The sequence below is a fragment of the Aspergillus terreus genome, genomic scaffold, assembly GCF_000149615.1.
Source record: "Aspergillus terreus NIH2624 scaffold_8 genomic scaffold, whole genome shotgun sequence".
Taxonomy (NCBI): domain Eukaryota; kingdom Fungi; phylum Ascomycota; class Eurotiomycetes; order Eurotiales; family Aspergillaceae; genus Aspergillus; species Aspergillus terreus.
Genome location: NT_165931.1, coordinates 1,128,733 through 1,150,204, shown reverse-complemented (window position 1 = coordinate 1,150,204; position 21,472 = coordinate 1,128,733). Strand labels below are relative to the sequence as shown.

The 21,472-nt window shown below is 53.8% G+C and overlaps 5 protein-coding genes across 5 annotated transcripts; 1 reads left to right on the top strand and 4 right to left on the bottom strand.

Annotated features, from left to right (window-relative positions):
- Window positions 1-100: 100 nt before the first annotated feature.
- pan2n2 (poly(A)-specific ribonuclease) lies at window positions 101-3,725 on the bottom strand (the record flags this gene model as incomplete). The annotated part of the gene is made up of 3 exons (XM_001215215.1): window positions 101-1,040; window positions 1,094-3,504; window positions 3,597-3,725. The coding sequence occupies 3 exons, from the start codon at window positions 3,723-3,725 to the stop codon at window positions 101-103; spliced, it is 3,480 nt and encodes a 1,159-aa protein (XP_001215215.1).
- A 681-nt stretch (window positions 3,726-4,406) lies between these two features.
- On the bottom strand, window positions 4,407-6,709 carry ATEG_06036 (ESCRT-0 subunit protein HSE1; the record flags this gene model as incomplete). Its single annotated transcript, XM_001215214.1, has 9 exons — window positions 4,407-4,933; window positions 5,041-5,247; window positions 5,298-5,936; window positions 5,991-6,111; window positions 6,166-6,264; window positions 6,317-6,392; window positions 6,452-6,486; window positions 6,543-6,592; window positions 6,670-6,709. The coding sequence occupies 9 exons, from the start codon at window positions 6,707-6,709 to the stop codon at window positions 4,407-4,409; spliced, it is 1,794 nt and encodes a 597-aa protein (XP_001215214.1).
- Window positions 6,710-7,773: 1,064 nt separating this feature from the next.
- On the bottom strand, window positions 7,774-10,607 carry pakA (mitogen-activated protein kinase kinase kinase kinase STE20; the record flags this gene model as incomplete). Its single annotated transcript, XM_001215213.1, has 4 exons — window positions 7,774-7,887; window positions 8,102-8,436; window positions 8,488-8,587; window positions 8,643-10,607. The coding sequence occupies 4 exons, from the start codon at window positions 10,605-10,607 to the stop codon at window positions 7,774-7,776; spliced, it is 2,514 nt and encodes an 837-aa protein (XP_001215213.1).
- Window positions 10,608-15,529: 4,922 nt separating this feature from the next.
- Window positions 15,530-19,623, top strand: ATEG_06034 (putative RNA binding effector protein Scp160; the record flags this gene model as incomplete). The annotated part of the gene is made up of 4 exons (XM_001215212.1): window positions 15,530-15,917; window positions 15,978-16,246; window positions 16,299-18,582; window positions 18,638-19,623. 4 exons carry the CDS (start codon window positions 15,530-15,532, stop codon window positions 19,621-19,623), a joined length of 3,927 nt encoding a protein of 1,308 aa, XP_001215212.1.
- Window positions 19,624-20,196: 573 nt separating this feature from the next.
- ATEG_06033 (cytochrome b5-like heme/steroid binding domain-containing protein) lies at window positions 20,197-20,719 on the bottom strand (the record flags this gene model as incomplete). Its single annotated transcript, XM_001215211.1, has 3 exons — window positions 20,197-20,367; window positions 20,425-20,551; window positions 20,604-20,719. The coding sequence occupies 3 exons, from the start codon at window positions 20,717-20,719 to the stop codon at window positions 20,197-20,199; spliced, it is 414 nt and encodes a 137-aa protein (XP_001215211.1).
- Between the last annotated feature and the right edge of the window lie 753 nt (window positions 20,720-21,472).

Sequence of the window (21,472 nt, the reverse complement as noted above, 5' to 3'; positions counted from 1 at the left end):
CCAACTAGAAATCATACCAAGTATGTACGTACCGTCATGAATCATCGTCAAACCCGCGGGTGATACGGCAGAAAAACATTCAGGCCAGAGATAAACTACATCACTTGAGCGGACTTCCTCCAAAAAAGTCGCCAGCACCAGGACCCGAAAAAGTTCCATCACCAGGCGTCAAGGCATCCGCACGGCGGAACCCCCGGCCGGGGGTAGTCGGCGCACTGGCAGGGACAGCAGGAGCTCCGGCAGCATCAGGGACGGTAGGTGTGTTGCGACCACTGTTGGTATTCTGCATGGTCACTGCGGTGCCGGGTCGCGAGAGAACCGCCGCGGTGCCGTTGCGAGGCGGTGGTCGGAACCCGAGCTTGGAGCCTTCGCGGAAGATCTCCTCCAACATCTGGGAGACGATGCCGGCGTCCTCGTATTCGAGGAACTTCTTCCACAAGCGAAGAGCCATCCGGGCGTCCTCAATAGAGTCATGTCCCTCGTTGTTATCCGCAGGTTCCTCTTGGATATATTCCTTGAACACAGCCCAGGCGAGATACCGCAGGCTGAGCCGCCGGCTCTTACCTGGGTGGAAGAACAGGTACTGGGTATCGACCGTCTGGCTCTTGGGGACCTGGATGTTGATTTTACGGAAGTCGGACGCCAGACCGTGTCCGACAAACACGCAACCAAGATTCAGAAGCAGCCACAGCTTCTTATACGCCACCTTGAGCGGGACCAGATTGTGCTCACTGGTTCTCGGGTCCAGATCGCCGGGCTTGATACCGGAATACTGGGTCACATAGTCGACAATTGGTTCCTTGATGGTGATATAGTCGTCGATAAATGGGACTCCTTCACGAACTCCCGAGCCACGGAGGACAGAGACACGGGCGAGGCCGCTCTTGCTCGGTCGCACGATCTCCTGGGAGCCATCGGCTTTCACATCGATCTCGGCCTTTTCAAGGTCAACAAACTCGGTATCCAACGCCATGGGTGTCCCTGGTGTAGGTTTTTCGTCCTCGGACAGCGTAACCCGTGACTCCACCGGACGGCCACCACTATTTAAACGCATTAGTACTGTCATAAAAGAACCAAGAGCGTCATAACTTACTTGAGCGACCAGTCCCTGAAGAGTAGGGTAGTATCGAGGGCGTCCTTCCAGGAGTCATCCATAGCATGGCGCGCATCCTTCACTTGGAACGCCAGCACGCACGGTACCTTCCATGGCTGATTAAACCGCAGAGCCTCATCCTTGTCGACCTCAGTAACAAGGAAGTCATTAAACAAATGCCACTTATTCTGGGGCTGGGGCTCGGGGGAGGAGATAGCAACGTTGATGAACGACACCAGGTGGGGTTTTTGATGTTCGGGAATATCAATCTCCGTCACTACACCAACCAGTTCATAAACGATCAGACCCGGCATATTAGCTTGGACGCGCATGCGCAGGTCCTCCCCTTCGTAACAGAGGGTTTGACCACCATCAATGACAATTCCGACTTCGTCTGGAAGCCAGCCAGGGATCGCCCACAGCCGTCGAGCCATAGGCGTATTCAATGCGGCATTGAGCATCATGACCAGAGGCATTCGATGGACGCTTTTCCGGATTCCCACCGGCTGATACCGCCGACAGTAGTTGCACCAGCCCTTGTTCTGTGTCTCGCGCTCAATACTGGCCCGCAAGATGTTGGAGAAACGGAAAGCTGGGTTCCTGCGTGTGTGTTTGATATCCATGTTTGGATAGATGAGTTCGTTGACTAGGGAGTTCCCAGGTCTCACAATCTCGTTGCCGCAGTAGCGGCATTGTATAGACTCGGATGCGATTGTAGCTAATCGCTGTTCGAGGTCATCAGAGTTGGGCATTATCGTTCGGAAATCATGCGCAATCTGGCCAAGGAAAAACCGGTTCACGGCCTGAATAGCGGAAGAAAGCGACTTATTCGTCAGGTTTTCCTCCAGGATCCCCAGGCTCGCGGCCTCGCGGAAACTGCTGAAAGTCTTCAACAAGTTCGTCGCCTGGCAATTCTGGCCGTTCGCCTTCTCGAGCATATCGAAAAGATAGCCCATCTCACATAAAAGACAGTTCTCAAAGACACACGAGCTGGCAGCGTGGTGCAGCGCCACATTGCGCACCAACGGAATAAATTTGAGCAGTTGGAGGAGGGCATTTGTAAAAGAGTTCGCGATGTGCGTTTCCAGTCCCGAAAAGTTCGTTTGGTTGTAAAACCGGAAGTCAAAATCATCCACGCCAAACCGGCTATATTTAATCTCGACATTACTATATTTCAGGAGAGGATCGTCTTCGGCCTCTCCGTTCAGCTTTGCACCAGCAAGCGCCCCCGCGGCCTCGGCCACTGAGCCGTCACTCTTCTTGCTTTGCTCCCGTGCCTTTTCACTTAGGAATTTCGGAGCAATCAAAGCGGGTTCAGTGGTCGCTACAGCGCGCGTGTTCTCGACCTGGTACCGCCGTGTCTTTTTGGGGTTCGGTGCACAGTGTCCAATCTCGGCTGGACGTAGATAGGGGATCAATCCCGTATCGATGGGAGCCGGCGGGCTCCCAACCTCAAACACAAGGTGGCTCGGCCAGGCCGAGAAAAGCCGTTCGTGGTAGTATGGCATACCGATCATATTCAGGGGGGTATCCGGCGACCAGTCCAGCGGGGGAGGTCGATGCGTGACATCTGCGAGCTCGACTTCCTTGCTCATCTCGTTGAAATGGATCTTCGCCGGCGATCCCCACAAGTGGACCATGCACTCGGCGTCATTGATGGCCAGTGCTTCACCAGACGGCGAAATATCGATACCAAGCATGAAAGAGACATTTGCCTGGCGGAGATTGATTGAGTTCGGGTTCATTAGGTCCACCACCTGCAGCTGACCCGTCTGCGACGCCACAAAACTAGTCGTGGATAGCTTAGGGTGCATGCGGACATAAGCAGCACCGGCATGGAAGGGGATAGGCGGCAGTGGTGACAAGGTTTTTAAATCGTAGACGTTGGCCAGCGGATCAACAATCGGAGAGCCTAGGTGTCGCACCGAAAATCCACAGGTCACCAGCAGGTCGTTCCGGGCATCCATGTCGTTGACCGCCGTGCCGTGAGCCTTCCAGGACTTGACGACGCGGAAATCCGACAGGCTCAGCGCATTCACGGATCCCGTGTCCGTCGCGGCACAGAGATATCGGCTCTTTTTCATCATCGTGTAGTTATACTCCGTCGGCAGCTTGTCGACGATGACCCCTTTGTCAATGTCAATGGTGAACATCACCTTCTGGCATCCAGCTACAATAACCCGATTCAACTGCGCCGTGAAGCTCATACACCGCAGATCGACCATTTCCTCGTGAGCAACATGCCATTGTGTAAGACCGCGTCGAGTAATCATATGCACGCTCCTCGAAGACAGCGATATCACGCCCCGTTCATGAAACAATATCTGCCGGACAATCCCCTCAGCGACTGGGTGCGCCCGGACAGACGTATACCGTTGCAATTCCGGTCCGTAAAAGGAAGTGATTCGGCCCTAGACGTTCCACTTCCGTCAGCACATGCAACTATGGATCGGACGAAATCTAAAAGCTAAGGAGGGGGAGGGAAAGAAGGGGCTCGACTCACATATTCATTTCCCACCCACAACAGTTCCATCACATCGTCAAACGCGATTGTCGTCGCAACGGTAGGCAACGCATGCGGACTCGGCGGTGGCACCGGAATGCGCGACAATTCATCCCAGTCGGCTTCCATGGTGTTGACATGGCACGAGAATACAAAGCGCGGGTTTTCTCGGTGTTATGGGTTCGTCGTAGAACAATTCGTGTGGTGTCTGGATATTGTTCTTCTAATTCTGTCCATATGGTGGCAGTGCGATACCGGGCATCGTCCGCTGAAGACGCGATTGCGGGGGAAGCTAGCTGTCAGAGAGCCCAGAGGTCGACTGTCGCAGCACTAGCGACAGGCGGAGGACGATGGCAGTACAGTCGTGACATTCACCATGGGGCGATCGGGATAGGGGTGAATTCGATCAGGTAGCGCCGGTTACGCCTGGGTCGATCGCTGTAGGCATTCAGGCGGCCGTTGAGAATGAGGTGCTTAACACGTCGTCACGTGAGGCAGAGGGGCTTGTTGGTGCCTCAGGCAGAACTAGCAACGGCCTGTCTACAACTTTCTTTTCTACAACGAAAAAATATATCCACTGTTTGAGGAAACCGACGTAAGATGAATATTTGGTATCAAGAGGACTAATGAACCGTATGGAGAAACTACACAAGCATGATTGGCAGCCGATAAAACCAGGCCCAATTACAGTATCATAACACAGGCTAGAGTAACATGAAAGAAACCAAATTAGATTGAGTGCATTTAGCTGGCAATCAGCGAATCTCTTCTAATATGATCCTCGAGATAACCAGGGCACCAGCCGACGGGCTATTGATAGAAAGAAGCCGGGTTGGAAGCGGGCCCACCTTGAGGCGGCTTGTACGCCTGGTAGCTTGCTCCAGGGGCGTTCACAGGATATGGTGTAGGAGCCGCTGCTGCTCCAGGAACCGGGGGAGGCTGATGCATTGGTGGGGGTTGGTTCGCAGCGGGAGTGGCGGGGTAGGGAACTTGCTGTGTACCTGGGGGCTTCGACTCGTCAGGTGAATAAACAGACGGAGAGTAGTCCTGCTGTTGTTGTTGCTGCTGCTGGAAATGCTGGTGAATAGCGGCGGGGATCTGGGCGCCAGGGTAGGGCGGCCGCTGTTCGACGGGAGAATCGTAAACAGAGGTACTCAGCTCCTGAGGATGATCATAGGTGGACTCTGGTCTATGGTGTTGAGGGGGGTAGGCATCTGGCGCGGTATGCTGCTGTGGTTGTGCTGGAGGATGCGACGGTGCTTGCTGATATGGTGCGGCAGCAGGAGGAGTGTGGTTACGAGGACCGGGTGATTGAGACGTCGGGGGGTACATATGCCCTTGTTCGGCACCATAGTATGGTGAGGCGTTAGGCTGGAGGGGCTGGGTCTCTTCCTAGCGTTAGACGGGGGTTTGGTAGATAGGGCCCCGGCGAACAATCACGAACCTTGAGGGCGCGGGCTAAAGTACCGCTGATCGGGTTGAGGTCCACCAGGGGGGTAGCCCATGGGCGCTCCTGGGCCGGGATAGGGATACTGGGGCTGACCGGGTCTTCCGTATTGAGGTTGGGCGGGATGCGACATGGACGCCTCCAAGAGAGCCTCGTAGTCACGTCGCGCTTTGATGAACTTTTCATTAAGCTGAGTGAATTCATCTGAAACATTGTAAGCCGGTGACATGCAAGAAGAGTTGCAGGGTAGTTACCTTTCTTCTGTGAATATTTGCCAATCAGCTCAATGAGCTTAGGCCGAATTGCCAATGTCGAGTGGTACAAAGCTGTGATTTCCTCATTATCCTGCACATTTGGCTCCGAACTCCGGGTGCTAAGCAGGGTCAACAGCTTTTCAACGTTCTTGATTTGTCCGAACACCTCGGCCTCCATCTGAGCCTCCCGTTGCAGCTCTTCGACCGTGGGATCCGGAAGCTTTTCCACATAATTGAGAGGGAAGATGCCCGTCTGGCCTCTGAGGGAACCCTTCCACCAATCCTTGTATACTGACTCCAGAACAGCAATGACGTCACCTTTGCGGAATTGCAACTCGCCCGGCTCGGAGGGTTGGAAATCGAACAATGCTCTAACGCGAGAGACGGTGGCGGCGGAAGTGCCTGATGGAACGGCTTGCGACGCTGCCGGTTGTGCTTGGCCGGCGGAAGCGGCACCTGTCGGGGTTGTAGCGGCGGCGGCAGCAGAGGCACTGGATTCAGCCTGGGGGTGGGGCGCCGTCGAAGGCTTTTCCCTGATCGAGAGAGCCAGGGCCATCTGCAATTCCTCCTCTTCCTTCTGCCGATCCGCTTCCGTGATCTCCCGTTTGCCGGGCTTCGATGGAGGCTGCAGGTTCGGGTCTGGATTGTAAGAGATGAGCTTTATTCAAGATTCACTCAACATCCCGCACGTACTTTGCGTTTTCAGTTTCATGTATGCTTGTTCCATAATCCCAAAATCGGGGTTGCTGGCGAACATCTCCGTCCATTCCTGCATGCGCTCTAGGATCTTCGCCTTCACCTGCTGATGGGTGTTCTGCGATCGCGGTTAACAGCAATCACGAGAAAAGAATATCTTGAGCACACTTACCCGATCATTCGCAAGGCGCAAAAGCGCATCTGTAAAGCTTCTGGAAGCTAGTTCCCGGTGAATCTTCGGGCCACAGTTTTGTGCGAGAGCATTTCCCAGCTGGCGGAGTGGTCAGCATAAATGTCCGTCACAGTCTGGGGGAAGTGCGAACCTCGAGAGTGTATAGCTGCACATTGGCATTCCGGTGTGCGAGTCGCTTTATCAAAGCAGCAACGGCATCTTTCGCACTAATCACAGCCTCGTGTCAGCATGAGACATCTCCAACTCAAAACAGCCAAACACATACCCAGATTCTTCAGCAGCCACCTTGTCACAAACGTCCTAGAAAGCATTAGACCACCCAATATCAGGTACGGAAGTCGTAGGATTGAGCATACAAGAATGTATTCCCAGTTCTCGGAAGTAAGGTTCTCGTCTGTCGCCTTGGCTAAACCGTGGTAAATCACGAGTCAGCGTATTATCCTGGGTGGAAGCCTTCCAATCCACGGTACAGGGAGCACTAACCGACGGCGTCGTCGAAAGCGTTCTGCTGCGCACGAAACATCGCGAGTAGTTTCGCCTAAATCGGCTCACCCAGCAGAGATGTGGCGGCGGGAGAGTCTAACGGCGTGCGGAATTCCGTCCAAGACAAGTCGAAAATGCAAGGATTGTTCGGAGGGAGTCGGTAACGCGCGATCGGCAGACAGGTCAAATCAAGGATGAACTGCCCAAAGTGATGGTATGAAGAGAATTCCCAAAGCTCTTCTTGACTTAGGTAGAGCCGACAGAATCACCAGGGACAGGCCAGTGCGGGGAACCCGTCAGGGATGGTGTAGGGGACGTCAATAATTCGAGAGGGGTTCGGCGACCGGCGGAGGTGGAGGCAGTCGGTGTCGAGGCGTTTTGTACAAGGAAGCGCAAGAGGGAGAGAAGGATGAGACAAGAGCTGAACAGAATGATGACCAACTCGGGCACGGCGAAGGTGGTTGGCGGCAACCTAACAGGTGACGCTGCCGGATGGCGGAGACGGTACTAGGCGCCTCTGACGCTGACTGGCCCGCCGCTACGCCCGATTAAGCGAAAGCCTCCATTACGTAGGAGCCTACAGCTACTACGACCTATTTACCTTCAATTTATCAGTCATTTAGGATATCTATCAGGCAACCTTTATCACCACTCTTTGTCTGAACAGCATGAGTAAAGATCATCAATCGCCCTTCCGCCTCGAAATTAAGAGATGCAGCTACTATGGACTGCATATAAATACACCATCATTGGCCAAAGGTCTCGCATTGAAAACAACAAATATTCTTTTACGTTGGTTGACCATAACTTCCAACACCAGATTCGTAATTCATGAAAACAACCAAACAGATACAATGCACGCGTTCCGACGGTTCAACGGCTGCGGTAATGGCAGGCGTCCGCAGGTGGCAGTCGTTAGGTAGGTAAGGCATCTTGCCGAGAAACCCTCCGACGGACGGCAGCCAGTCCAAAGACCAGTTTTGCAAATTAATGATGTCGGGAGGAAAGATGCATTGTAGAGTGAACCCGGGAGCAAAGGAGCGCGATCCCGGACCGGATATGAATGAACAACAAACAGGAGAAAATTCATCAAGTCATCGCCATCTATGAGCTGTAGGTCGAAAACAAAAACACAGGAATCAGGCGTAAAGGGTTCGGCCATGATGCAATACCAGCGTAGGGAACCGTCGAGATATGAACATCAAGGATCAAGGGTATCTGAATGAGGAAAGACAGAGGATAGGGACGTATATAGAGACATAATCGGAAGGTATTATCTATGCGCCGCCTTTCTGGGCTTTCTCCTGTGCTCGGCTGATCCGTGCAGCCTTTACCAGGGGCGACAGGTGAGAGAGGGGGGCGCAAAGGTTCATGAACGGATGCTGGAGGTCGTCAGCCGGTGGAAACGGCGATGGAATGGATCTAGACCTACCTTCAATAAGTCGTGGGCGGACGCTCGCTTCTCAGGATCCACTTTCAACGCCAGGTGCAGGAAGTCCCGGAAGACAGGCGACAAATTTTGTTCATCCTTGATGGCAGGGGTCCCGTTGGTGGCAATCAAGTAGAGAGCGCGCAGTGGAGACTCCGTCAAATACGGAGGCTCACCCTCGATCATTTCGATGGCCATGATGCCCAAACTCCAGATGTCGACCTTGCGGCCATACTCCTTTCTTGTGACGACCTCGGGGGCCATCCAATACGGGGTCCCGACCATGGTGTTTCGTTTGTGCTGCGAGTCGTTGATCTGAGCACAGAAACCGAAATCGGCTAGTGATGGTTAGAGCTGATGACAAGGTTAAAGAAAACAATCGAACATACTCAGTTTGATGTTGCCTTCCATGGATAGAAGGATGTTGTCTGATTTGATGTCACGATGGATGACACCTTTGGAATGCAGGTGCTGCAGGCCGTTCAGCGTCTAAAACACGGTTAGTCCGGCGCCATCAAACTTTGACGGAGACTGGGAGGCCTACTTCTCTGCAGACGGCCGCAATCTGCCCCTCACTCATGATGTTGAAAGTAACGACATCTGTGAGACTTCCACCCTCCATGTATTCCATGACAACCCAGAGATCCAGGCCATGCAGGTAGCTGTCCAGGAAATTGACAATGTTCTTATGCTTGCTGTCCTTCATGACGAGAATCTCATTGATGATAAGATCTTTCTTCGGCTGCAAATCCAAGTTCATCTGCTTGATGGCGACACAATTGTTGGTGCCATTCTGGTACGCTGTGAACACGCCACCCGAAGCACCTTGGCCGATTTTGGTCAGATTGTGATACATCTTCGTCGGATCTCCCGGTGTGCAAATCGCGAGCAACCGGGCGCGAACATCCATAGCATTGCTCTGACGCGGCCGCTGGCGTGGGCGTGCAGCGGGTGGCGCGCGTGCCCCTTGCTGCAACGCAGCTGAGTCCTCCACGGGAGACGGCTGCTGTGCTGCTGTGGGTTGCGTAGGTTGTTCGGGGCGTGGAGCTTGCTGCTGTCGCTGACTCCGGCTGCGATCGAGTTGTATGCTTGCAATGGCTTGCTGGGCCGCTGCCATCGCCTGTTCCTGTTGTTGCTGGTACTGTGACGGGGTCGCAATCGGCCCAGTTCGCTGCGTCCCGTTTGCTCGAGAGTTAGACCGGCTATGATGAGACTCCGAAGGCAACGGCGCGGTCTCCGGAATGGGCGGAGTGCCAAACTGCTGGGCATGAGGATCATGCAGAGGTCGTGTCGCACTATAGGGTGCCGCCGTTGGCGGTTGTGGTGCCGGTCGAGCAGGCGTTATATTGGCGGTCGTGGGCGGTTTTGGCGGGGCTCGGTTTGGTACCAGGCCACCCAGTGGAGGGGACATGGCCTGCGCCGCGGGAGCGGCCCGAGGGATTGGTGGAGGGGCTCGTGGATTTTCAAAGCTACCCTCATGATTCTGGGGGAAGCGAGGACTCGTTGGCGACGTAGGTCGAGGTCCAGTGGTGCCGTACGGGGCGGTACCGCCCGAGCCGGGCTGAGATGTGGTACTCGGAATAGGTTGATGCTGAGGATACGCGTGATCGAACTTGTGCCACACCTCATCATCCCCCCGAGCATTCTTCTCGTAGAACCGCATGATATCGACCATGGTCTGAGGGTGTTCCTCCTGCTCCTTCTTGGAGATTCCACTCTCCTGCAGCAGACGTTGCCATTCTTTCGGCAGACCGGTGAACTGGCCCGTTTGGTTGTCATAGCCGACATGAGTAACATGGACGGGATTCTCGGGGGCGGAGATCTTGATGCCACGGGGAGAACCTAACATGCTGTTGACGAAGCTGGAAAAGCTACTCTTCTTGCTTCGGCCGGTCGGCTTGGACGCGTGGCCCTCATCGGAGTAGCGTTTCGTCGTCGAGCGGTCATGGTCGGCACGGTGCGCGATGGCGTCCATCCGGTTGTGTAGGTGGGTGAAGCTAGCGGATTGGCGGATTGATCGAGCGTCGGTGGTACTCTGGGAGCGCGGGTTCGGCGGTCTCGCAGCGGAAGGAGGTGATCTATCAGTCTCGGCGACGGTGTTCTCGTCCAAGGCACTGAGCATACCCCGGGTCTCAAACGGGGCGCTGATCAATTCATCTGAACTCTGTTCGTTGAGGGAGAAACGTCCCGAGTGAGGGGGACGCGGTTTGGCGGCACTGTGGGAGGAGAAAAAATGGCCAGATTCGTTCCCAGGTAGGACGGGGGATGGACCGTTGCTGTTCTGATCGAGAGAGGATGAAGACGAACCGTAAGCGTTGGATCTGGTTCGGAGGTGTTCTCGACTTCCACTGGCAGAGGAACGCGGGTACACAGGCGCGGAGGGGTGTCGTTTCAGTGACGTGTTACTCTGTTGGCTTCTGAGAATGCGGGAACTGAAGCTAGGAGGGTCCTTGTGAAGCTTGCTGGAAGTCCGCCGAAATTTGAAGGAAGAAAAAGTATCGTGATTCATGACGTGCGGTTCTGTTCTTTTTTTTCCCCCCTTTTTTTTTTAGACCCCTGGTAATTTTTTTCTTTTCGGGTAACGGAGGGGGGGGGGTCGAATCGAACAGGTCAAGCGACTGGGTAGGAACAGGGACAAGGCGACTTGAGAAAGGATCAATCGGACAGCTTGATTGGAGGGGGGAAGGCAGGAGGAGGGGACAGCCACCGGGTGAGGCGGTGCTATCTGGCAGTCCCTTCCGTCCGTTGCAGCAGCGATCAGTCGTGGGCAAATCGGGGGGAGGAATGGCGATCGGGGGGGAAAGTGGAAAGGCGTTCAGAACGGAATGTACGGATGGACAGACGTAGTCACACCTGATACACGGATGAGGGACCACAAAATGGGGCGAGGAGACTGGCAAAGAGGGATGGGGAAGAGGAACAATCGGGGATGCAAGAAAGACGCAAGGGAGAAAGTTGCGAGAATAAACTGCCGCGGGTCACCGTCTACCCAAAAAGTGTGGTTGGCACGTGGAGAACCGCCCGGCGGAGACGGAATGGCGCGTGGTGATTGGGCGCGGTGGATTCTGGCCACCACTTGGAAAGAATGTCACTGACCTAAGAAACAACAATCATGTCAATAATAGTCATCATCGTAGACTCTGTAGATGAAAAGAGTAATGGTGGTGATGAATAAAAACAGAAGAGAAGAAAAGAAAAGAAAATACTGGGCAGAAAGACCGCACCTGCAGGAGACTGCAGAAAACCGACAGCTCAGCACACTCCCGTCCCTATCTTCTACTCCGTACAGATCTGCAATCCGGCCAGAGAACAAAGGAACGGTTGATGGGTGACTAAGATGGAATGGGGTAATAAATTCCAATCACAATAAAATTAAATAAAATTAAAACAAAGAATTAATAATTATTGAGATAAAGAATTGCACCGAATGATAAAGTCAAAAACATATAAAGGACACGGCATTTCACTTACCAGATCACTCCGTGGACTTCACCGATGGGACGAGAAGAATAATAAAAATAATCGACCAACGCAGAAACCAGAACGAGACACAAACAGGATCTTCTCAGGGCCTTCTTTGGGCCGTTTGATTTAGTTAGATTAGGTGGTGGCTTTAGTTTGTTGGAGGTTGGACCACCCACTGTAACTAATGCCAAACGGCCCGCTGAGGTTGGTGAAATGGGGCTGGCCCTTCTGTCGTATATTATGCCGTTTTATTAATCTATCATTGGGTATGAAGATTTTAATAATATCGTCTAATATAACCAAGGTCTGATCTCACGCCCCTCGTACCCCTGCAGGTTGGATCCCTTATCACCCTAGTACCTTGTCCCAGGGTATACATCATCTGTCTCAGTTGGTGGCTCCAAACCGAGCGGGAAGAGAATTCTAGACACATCTTGACCCCAGTTCGCGATGGGGACACCAACCCTCCCATTGGCCGTTTACCGTTGTTCTGCGGATCGGAGAACAATTCCCCTCAGACTAACTAACTAACTAACCGTTCCCAACCATGGGATCGGCACAGGAGATGGATTCTCTCGAATTCTCCGTGTTCTGGTCTTACGCCGCGGAAAGGCAGAGACAATTCGTCATGATTGATACTCTAGTATGCTTACTCCGTAGACCGATATCACTTCGATTATGCTGGCACAACTCCTGTGCACCATCAATTCGATTCTATACCCAACCTACCTGCCTGCTCCTGAATTAGATTAGCGCACTCCGCCCAGGAAGCAGTCGTCATCCGAACCGGTCCCAACCAGCCAGAGCTTCTCCTCCTCCACCCCGTCATAAGTTACTCCGTTCAGTCTGAATCAGCGAATTGTAATCCTCGGCAGCTCAGGCCCTCCCCTCTTACCAGTTGATTCCCCCTCCCCGTACCACTCCCAGCTCTGCAGGTACGGAGTCCTCCGACACAATCCATCCAGAGTGCGAGCGTCCCCCGGGGCAGTGATAGACATTCCGATCCCTGTACCGGCAGAATCCTAAATCCACCCCAGCGCAGTCACACCGGTGACGGCCATATCATGCTCATGACAGGACGGGCCAGACCAATGGAACGACGGCCGCTGGTGATCCTGGTCGGTGATGGCAGTGTGCCTGCCATTCGACCTGTGGAATATCATATGTGACTGGTAATTGACCTCCACTGCAGCGTGGGAGTCCCCTGCTCCGTACTCTGGCCGAGGAGCCGATTTACTCTAGTGGGTGGGAACATCAATTTCGCGCTTCTCCCGTGTTGAGTTAGGCCTGTCAGAGACACATCCCGGCTTCCAAAGTCGTGGTCGTCCGATTAATGCGTAGATGACGTTTCAGATAAACGGTCGGTCGGCACTAGCATCGAGCGAGAACATGCAATTTCATGGCAAGGGGATCTCCCCACCAGCATCCTTAGCGAGGCACGTGATCATGCAGCCCCAATGCCTTTGAGGCTCTACATATCAAAAGGACGATCTTCGCCTAGGGATAAACTTGGTTTTTGAAACATGTAACGTAGCGGATCAAGTACATACTTGAGGATGGTTGATCTATTTATCTCTGTTGATATCCCTCTTTATGGACCTCACCAGGTACTTGAAACACAGCGCCCGTCTGATCCATCACATTACTATCTACACGGACTCTCGTCCAATGCTGATCAAGTCTCACAAATACAATACAAAAGTTCTGCCTCCGGTTGCTTATCTACGATATCTGCAGGCGATCTAACGCGACAGGATCATCCCCGATGTGACTTCCCCTTGTACACATATCAGCCCATCTCGATCTAGTCATCCAAGTTGAGTAGAGTGCGAGAACCCATGATGGTCAACGAAGTCCAGGCCTCGAAATAGTTGATACATCTTGAGCTCCTTCGTTTTCTCGTCGAAATCATTCCAACAGCAGCGGTCGAGGAATCACCATCACCAAAGTTCCGTCTCTGATGGTCTAGAAATGAACTGTGATGTTGACGGATAATAGCATGCAAAATCCAATCCGGGAACAAGGATGGACAATGACCATCTTGCTGCTCGAAAAGGCCATGTAGTCTAGCAATGCAGACTACCAGATGAGGAAATAGATCGGTCAGAAGCGAGAATAAGATAAACTTCAGTCAAATCTCTCGTCATGGGAAATCCATCTCCGGATATATAAAACCAGGTTGCTCCTTTGCCTGTCTACGGCGGCAATCTCAGCTAGCCACATACTGTGACCATATATACATGTACTCCTGGCGTACGATAGCCCGACGGAGGACAGTACCCCCCAACGACCAAGTCCACCATGTCGAACTTGCAATTCATTCAACTACCCCGTCCACCGATGCCAATTCCAAGAACTTCTGTTACTCTCAAGCGGTCAAAGTCGGCCAGACTGTCGAGACGTCCGGTCAAGGCGGCTGGGATGCAACCGGGAGTTTAGTTCCGGACGTCGAGAAACAGGTTATCATCGCCTTCGAGAATGTCGAGAAAGCTTTGAAATGCGTTGACTCGCAGCTTTCGTGACAGAACGTCTACCCCGTCCGCAGATATCATACCAAGGCTGAGGAAACATCTGATATCGTCGCGGCGAATCTCAAAGGGTCTTCCAAACCATAGACCCAACTGGATTTGTGTAGAAGTTAGGAAGCTGGGACCCAACAGATGCTCATTGAGATCGAAGTAGAAGCCGTATTACCATATTAGAGCATGACTATGGCTTTCATACAGTCGACTATAAAGAAGGCTCTCCTATGTATGTTCATCGATGGCTAAAGCAATAGACATACTCGGTTCATCTGCAGAGGCGACCTTTCCCGGTCGTCTAGCATAACTCCCCAGATCGTTGATGTGAGACTATTGGAAGCGGATGTTGAGAGCCAACCTCATAATTAGAAGCAGGCTCAACATGGTCAGAAAATCTAGGAAGTATTGGAGCCCGATGTACTCTCTCTTAATAGCTTTCCGGGAACGACTTTCACAGCAAGTGACTTGCCTCCGTTCACTCCATGGCCAAGGTCAACAACTTCAATTCTATGCAAAGCTTCAACGTCCTCTTCTTCACGTCCACCTCTTGTGTATCAACATGCTCCTTGCCAGTAAGTTCATTGGAATTCGTGGTTTATACTTCAAATATTTGACAAACCTTACGTTAGCCGAATCTTATTGTTGGCGTTCCGATATATATATTTCCGAGTAGATCAAATACAAGTGACCGAACAGCCAGTAAATATCTAGCTCTGACAACTCTTCCAGCGATGAGGCTATACAATATCAATGAATATCAAAAATCGATATCAACAAACGTGGATGTAGATCGATGCGACGAATAACGGTGAGGCTCGGCGGTTGTCGTCCCGAATAGGCATGGGGCGGAGAGCCGGCCAGTGAGAGGGCTCGCGCTGTCCTCTTCTCCTCTAGGTACTCCGTGTTGGTTATTCTTCCGATTACCTCAACTTCTCTCTTCCTCTCCCTCTCCATCTCTAGACTTCCTCTCACCTCCCTTCTTCCTTCTCCTCTCCGTCTCCTCATTCTCTCTACTTTCCTCCCCTCTCTCCCTCTCGATCCCTCTTCCTCCGCTTTCTCTTTCCCCCCAATCTCCGTCCTCTGATCTGCGGAGTGCGTGGTTCAGCCCCGGTGTCTTGTGTGCTTGCAGACTCACAGACCCGGTCTCATTTACTCTTCCCATTCCTCTTTTCTCATTGGATATCGCAACGGTTCAATCAGTTCACCGGATATTCTCTATATACTCTTGTTCATCACTGAGTAGCTGCCTATCCTTGGATCGCTATTCTTACCGCTTGTTTGACAGGTACCGCCGATCGCCTGCATTTCCCTAAGACATCCCCGACCCTCAATGGCTTGGAATTTCTAACCATTGGACACAAACAGTTCGCAAAACCAACATTTAACCAACTCATCCGAAATTCCCCATCAAACTTCCTATTGTCCGAGTCAGACGTCCGTCACCATGGCTTCCGAGGTTTCAAATTCCAATGGAATCCCCAAGTCCCGAGCCGCCATGCTGGAGGAACAGCATGCACGGGACGAGGCGCACAAGGCTACCGTGGAGGAGGTTCCTGATGAAGAGGAGCTGAAGCACGCCTCTGCGTCCACGGGTCTGGAACAGCCGTCCGCTACTCTGTCGCAGATGTCGACCCCCGCCGAAACCCCCGCCCCCTCGGCTCCCAAACCGGCGCCGAAGAAGGGCCCCGCCTTTGATGTACAGTCTGAAGAGCTGTTCCCCGCCTTGGGAAGCGGCCCGAAACCCAAGGTGCCTACGGCGTCCGCGTGGGGTGCCAAGGGCACTTCCGGGGCTGCCGCCGTTGCAAACGGCGCTCCCGGTGGTGCGCAATCTGGTATGTCTTCCAAACAGAGCTCCGTTGACTGTCGTTGCCGACTGACTGGGTGTGCGCTAGTTGCCGGTGGGTTCGGCTCCGATGTACCGAGAATCATGAGCCTTCCTGGTAAGCATATGGAGCAGCTTCGACTGGCTCCTTCTCAGATGCTCCCACGGGGCCAATTGAAGAAGCCCCTCCGTGATATTCTGCGTGACATCTCGCGGCGATCGAAGGCCACCGTTGATATGCGTGGCGGCCCCGGGGGCTCGATCATCTTCGAGGGTAAAGGGTCTGTGGATGCGGTCCGACAGGCGCTCAAGGAGGTCGCGCAGCAGGTTGGATCCAAGGTATGTTCGGTACCCAAGGGACGAGGGTCAGTCACGTTGACCATGCATACAGCAATCCGTTCGTGTTCCCATCCCGACGTCGGCTCGCCCTCACATTATTGGCCGGCAAGGAGCCGTTGTCCAGGACATCCAGCAGCGGACAGGTGCTCGCGTGCAGGTTCCCCGGGTGGATGATTCTGCAGCCGGCCAGGATGACGATGACAGTGATACCATTGATGTCTTCATTGAAGGTGATGCGGTCGCGGCGGAAATGGCTCGTCGTGAGATCGAGGCCATTGTGAAGGAGCGGGCGTCTAACATGAGCCTGCGCCTGAAGACCATTCCTCCCGAATTCTTCCCGTTTATTGCCGGCGCCCACAATGAGAACCTGAAGGGTATCGAAGAGCGCACCAAGGCTCAAATTCATGTGCCCCGCTATGATACCTGGCTCAGCCAGCCCCCGCCCCAGGAGGCTGACCCAGGCCATGTGCAGTTTGTGCCAATTCCTGAGAGGCACATTCACATCTCCGGTGAGCGCACTGCCGCTCAAGAAGCCCGCGCAGAGATCGAGCGTCTTGCTGCGGATCTCCAACGGCAGTTGACTCTCCGCCAGCTGGCCATCAACCGTGGGCAACACCAATTCATCCTTGGAGATAACGATGACGCGCTGCACGAGTTTCTGGCTGACACTGGTTGTGCGATTGTGCTCCCTCCTCCTTCGGACGACAGCGAATTCTTGACCATCACTGGCCCCTTGGACCGTATTGAGAGTGGTATTAACCGTGCTATGGACCTTGCTACCAGCATGCAGATGGCTAGCATTGACCTGTCGCGTCAACACCCTAATGCACCGTCTGGTGCTCATGCCCATGCCCGTGCTCTCACTCGTTACTTGACCCAGAGACAAATTATTAAGGACCTGGAACGCGCCTATGATGCCCGGATCGCGCTCCCCCCGAGCGTCGATGGCCCCGTCACCTGGGAGGTTTACTCGAGAGATGGTAAGAACACCATCCGTGCTCGGTCTGATATCATGAATCTCGTCCAGGCGCATCCTCCGGCTAGACTCCTTCACGTGTCGGTCGATCCCTACTTCCACCCGTACCTGCGTTCTCGGAGTATCTCCAAGCTCCGGAACGACTATGGCGTTCACCTGCTTGTTCCTGAGAATCTTGAAGATTCCAATGTGGTCCTTGTCTATGAGGGCCCGTCCGCCACTACCCCTGAGTTCCAGGTCTCTCGCCAGCGTCCGTCCCCCGCGGAAATTGCTACCTTCGAGAAGGTCCTCAAGGAAGCCCAGGATTATCTTTTGAGTGCCCTGGGTGACCAGACCGATGTTGTCGCCAAGTCTGTAAACATCCCTGCGAAGTACCAAGAGAAGGCCCGCAAGTTCATTGCCCGCGAACAGCAGGCCAAGGGCGACGACCACATCCCCGTCCGTGCAATCGTTGGCGATCCTCGGGGGCGCCCTGGCGAGTGTGAAGTCTCCCTGCGTGGTCCTTCTGGGCTTGTGGCGGAGCTCATTGCCAAGCTCCAGTCTTTTGTTGTGGAGCAGGAGAAGGATGACCTGGAGCGTGGGTACACGACGTCGTTCGACTTTCCCCAAAAGTATGCCAACTTCCTCATTGGAAGACGGGGTGAGAACATCAACAAGCTTCGCGACGAATTCGATGTTGATATCAAGGTTGAGAACGGCAAGGTCGAGGTCAAGGGACCCAAGGCGAAGGCCGATGCTGCCAAGGTCCGGATCATTAACCTTGGAAAGAAGCTCGAGGACGAGACGACGCATGTCCTCAAGGTGCCTGCTCAGTACCACCGGGAGTTGATTGGCCAGAAGGGCTCCCAGGTCAACCGCCTCCAGGATCGCTATGCCGTCCGCGTGCAATTTCCCCGTGCGGCAGCGATTGCGGATGACCAGTCCGTGGATAACTCGAGCGAGGCGGGTGGCTCTCGCCCCGCTCGTGGACAACAGGGTGCGGATGAGGTGATTGTTAAGGGCCCCAGCAAGGGTGCTGACGCTGCTCGCGATGAAATCCTCAGTCTGTTGCAGTGGGTCATTGACCATTCGTACTCCGCCACGGTATCCGTAGCCCAGAGCCAAATTCCCTCTTTGATCGGCCAGCGTGGCCGCGAGATGGACAAGCTCCGGGCAGATACTGGAGCTCAGATCGATGTCCCTAGTGCTAACGACGCCCCTGATGCCTCGGGTCGTGTGGAGATCAAGATCAAGGGTACCAAGAAGGAGGTGGAGGAAGCCAAGAAGATTCTGCAGCAGCGTTCCAAGGAGTTCGACTCCATTGTGACCAAGACGATTGATGTCGACAAGAAGCACCACAAGTCCCTCATTGGTGGTGGTGGTATGTTTGCAACGATCCTGTTTACTTGATACCTCAGTAGCTTACAAATACCCAGGTGCCAACATCCGCAAGATTGTTGCTGATGCCGGCGGTCCTACTGATGGCAGCGCATCCCGTCTGGTCAAATTCCCCCGCCCGGACAGCGCCGAATCTACCATTAAGCTGGAGGGTAACGGACAAATCGTGGACAAGATCATTGCTGCTATTGAGGCATTTGTCAAAGAACGCGAAGATCAGGTGACCGTCAACCTGGAAGTTCCTCCTACTCAGCATCGCCTGCTCATTGGTCGTGGCGGCGACACGAGACGCGGCATTGAGACCCAGTTCAATGTCACGCTTGACATCCCCAAGCAGGGCTCTGGCCGCTCTGATGTGAAGCTGAAGGGACCCAGCAACGCGGTTGAGGAGGCGAAGCAGCACATCCTGTCCATGCTCAAGGATCAGCAGGGTGAGACTATCGAGGTTCCCCGCCATCTGCACCACGTCATTTCTGACAACGGCTCGTTCTTCCGCCGTCTCCGCAACGACTATCAAGTGACGGTGGATCATGCTGGTCAGCAAGCTCCCCCGAAGCCTGTCGCTGACGACTCCCGGGGTGCTGTCAATGGAGCCTCCTCGCTTCCCTTGATCACGGACGAGCCCAGTGAGGCCGTCGAGGCTCACTCGTGGAAGGTTGTTGACAACACCCCTGCGGCTGCGGACCCGAGCCAGCCTGCTACCATCCCCTGGGTGCTTGCCGGCACGAGCGACAATGTCGCCAAAGCCAAGGCCGCACTGGAGAAGGCGATTGCCTCTGCGTCGCAGCAATCTGCTACTGGATACCTGATTCTCCCGGATCCGAAGACCTACCGATTCGTTGTTGGCCAGGGCGGCAGCCAGATAAACTCGATTCGCAAGCAAACGGGTTGTCGCATCAATGTGCCCAAGGACCAGGCCAAGGGTGAAGCCATTGAGATCAAGGGCAGCAAGGAGAACTTGGATGCGGCTCGCGATCTGATTCTGGAGGCCGTGCGGGCTGGCCTGGAAGGTAACTCTCGGTGAGAGATTGGAAAGTGGTAGCGCAAACGCTGCGTCAAAAAATTCGCTTCTCATTCTGTCTTATTGCTAAGCCAAAGAATGTTATACAACTACATCTTCTTTTTCACTCTTTTGCATTGCCTGCGTTCTGTCTTCGGTATTTGCTTGTAATTAGCATCATGTTCCGCGAATTCGCTGTATATGGATTGATGATGGACATAAAACCCGAATCACTACTCATTTAATGCAGTAAACGGTGACTCGTCTGCCAACTGGAGAGAGTAACAACCACGTATAGCGTCTATACTTCGGAACGCGACGAAGGACAGGTTATCAGAACGACACGACGGATCTATTTGTCTTCTCGGATTGTCGAGAAAAGTCGAACAAGGTGTTGAACAAGGTAACGAATAAACTAAATGTCTTGCAGTGGATATCACCAACAACCCTTTATGCTGAACAAACGGTTCAAAATCAACGGGTGAATAAATAGGTAACAGATGAGCAACAGATAATAGAGCCCCGGGTTCATTCAATTACGTCTTGGCTTTTTTTCTTTTTCTTTTTGTTTGGGATTTGTCCGCGCCATCGCACCGCTTACTGCGACTGGGTCTGGGAGTTCTGGAGGTACTGGTAGGCACCGTAGGCGATCAGACCACCGACGAGGAGGACGGAGTAGAGGCCGACGCCGAAGCCGCCGGAGGAGCTGGAGCCGGAGCCGGAAGAGGACGAGGCAGAGTTGGCGGCGGGCGGGGCGGGGTCACCGGGCTAACAATCAGACTGTTAGAGAGCAGAGGAAGCTGCTGGGGTACGGGGGAAAAGTACCATGCGCTTGAGGTTACCGACGAAGAGACCGTCGAGGATCTCGCGGGCCTCGTCAGAGTGACCGACGTCCTCGAAGGCCTCGGTAGCGTCCTGGCCGGCGACGTCGAGGAGGACCTCCTCACCACCGCTGGTGGGCGTTAGCTATTGCGCTTTCCAGTGGGTTGGTCGGAAGCACGTACGGGTGCTCATCGACGAACGAGGAACAGTCGTAGACCTTGTCATGGACGACCATGTACAGGTCCTTCTTGGTGTTGTGGCCGGCGACCTCGGCGAAGGTGAGTTCCTTGGAGGCCATTGTTGCGGTGGGAGGAGAGGACTGGGGGTGAATTGGGTTAGCCGGGGTTGTTTTCACGGAGGTGGTGATATGGGTGAGATGGATGGTGGTGGTTCTTCGGGAAGATAAGGGAGAAGGGGCCGGTGAGGATGCTCGGTGAGAGGATGACCTGCTCTCCACCGCCTCTGACGGGCATGCGAGGGACGGGACAATCCGTCAGTCTCCCGGAAGGTCGAGGTGCATAAAGTAAGACATGCTGGGGATCTGCGTAAAGGCCAACAAGCGTGTTGTGATTGGACTCACCTAGATGACGGGAAACCGGTTAGTATGAATGCGAGCGACTGGAGGGGGAAATGCGAACGAGATCACGCACCGAATTGTGAATGAAGGCGAAGCGACGAACAAACAGAAAACCAGAGGCGAATGGACTGAAGAGAGGGAGAGAGTGAGTGAGGAGAAAAAGAGGGGATCGACGGGGAAAGTTGGGAAAGGAGGAAACGAAGCGATGGTAGGATGACTAAGATCCAGTCCTACAACATCAACGGTCCTGTCGGGTTTGCCGTGAATATCTTCCGTTGGCGCTGCAGGGGAATGGGTTCGGGTGTTGGCTGATCATCCGGTTTCCGGGTTCCTCAGGCTGGACGTATCGCGCTGGGGTTCTCCCCGCAGCGCCTGTTGAGCGCAATGTCGATGCCTAGTACAATAGTGTCGTCGTGGTGGTTGTTTGATGCTGAATTGCCTGATAGGGACGGGGCTGCCCACCAATCAGCATGC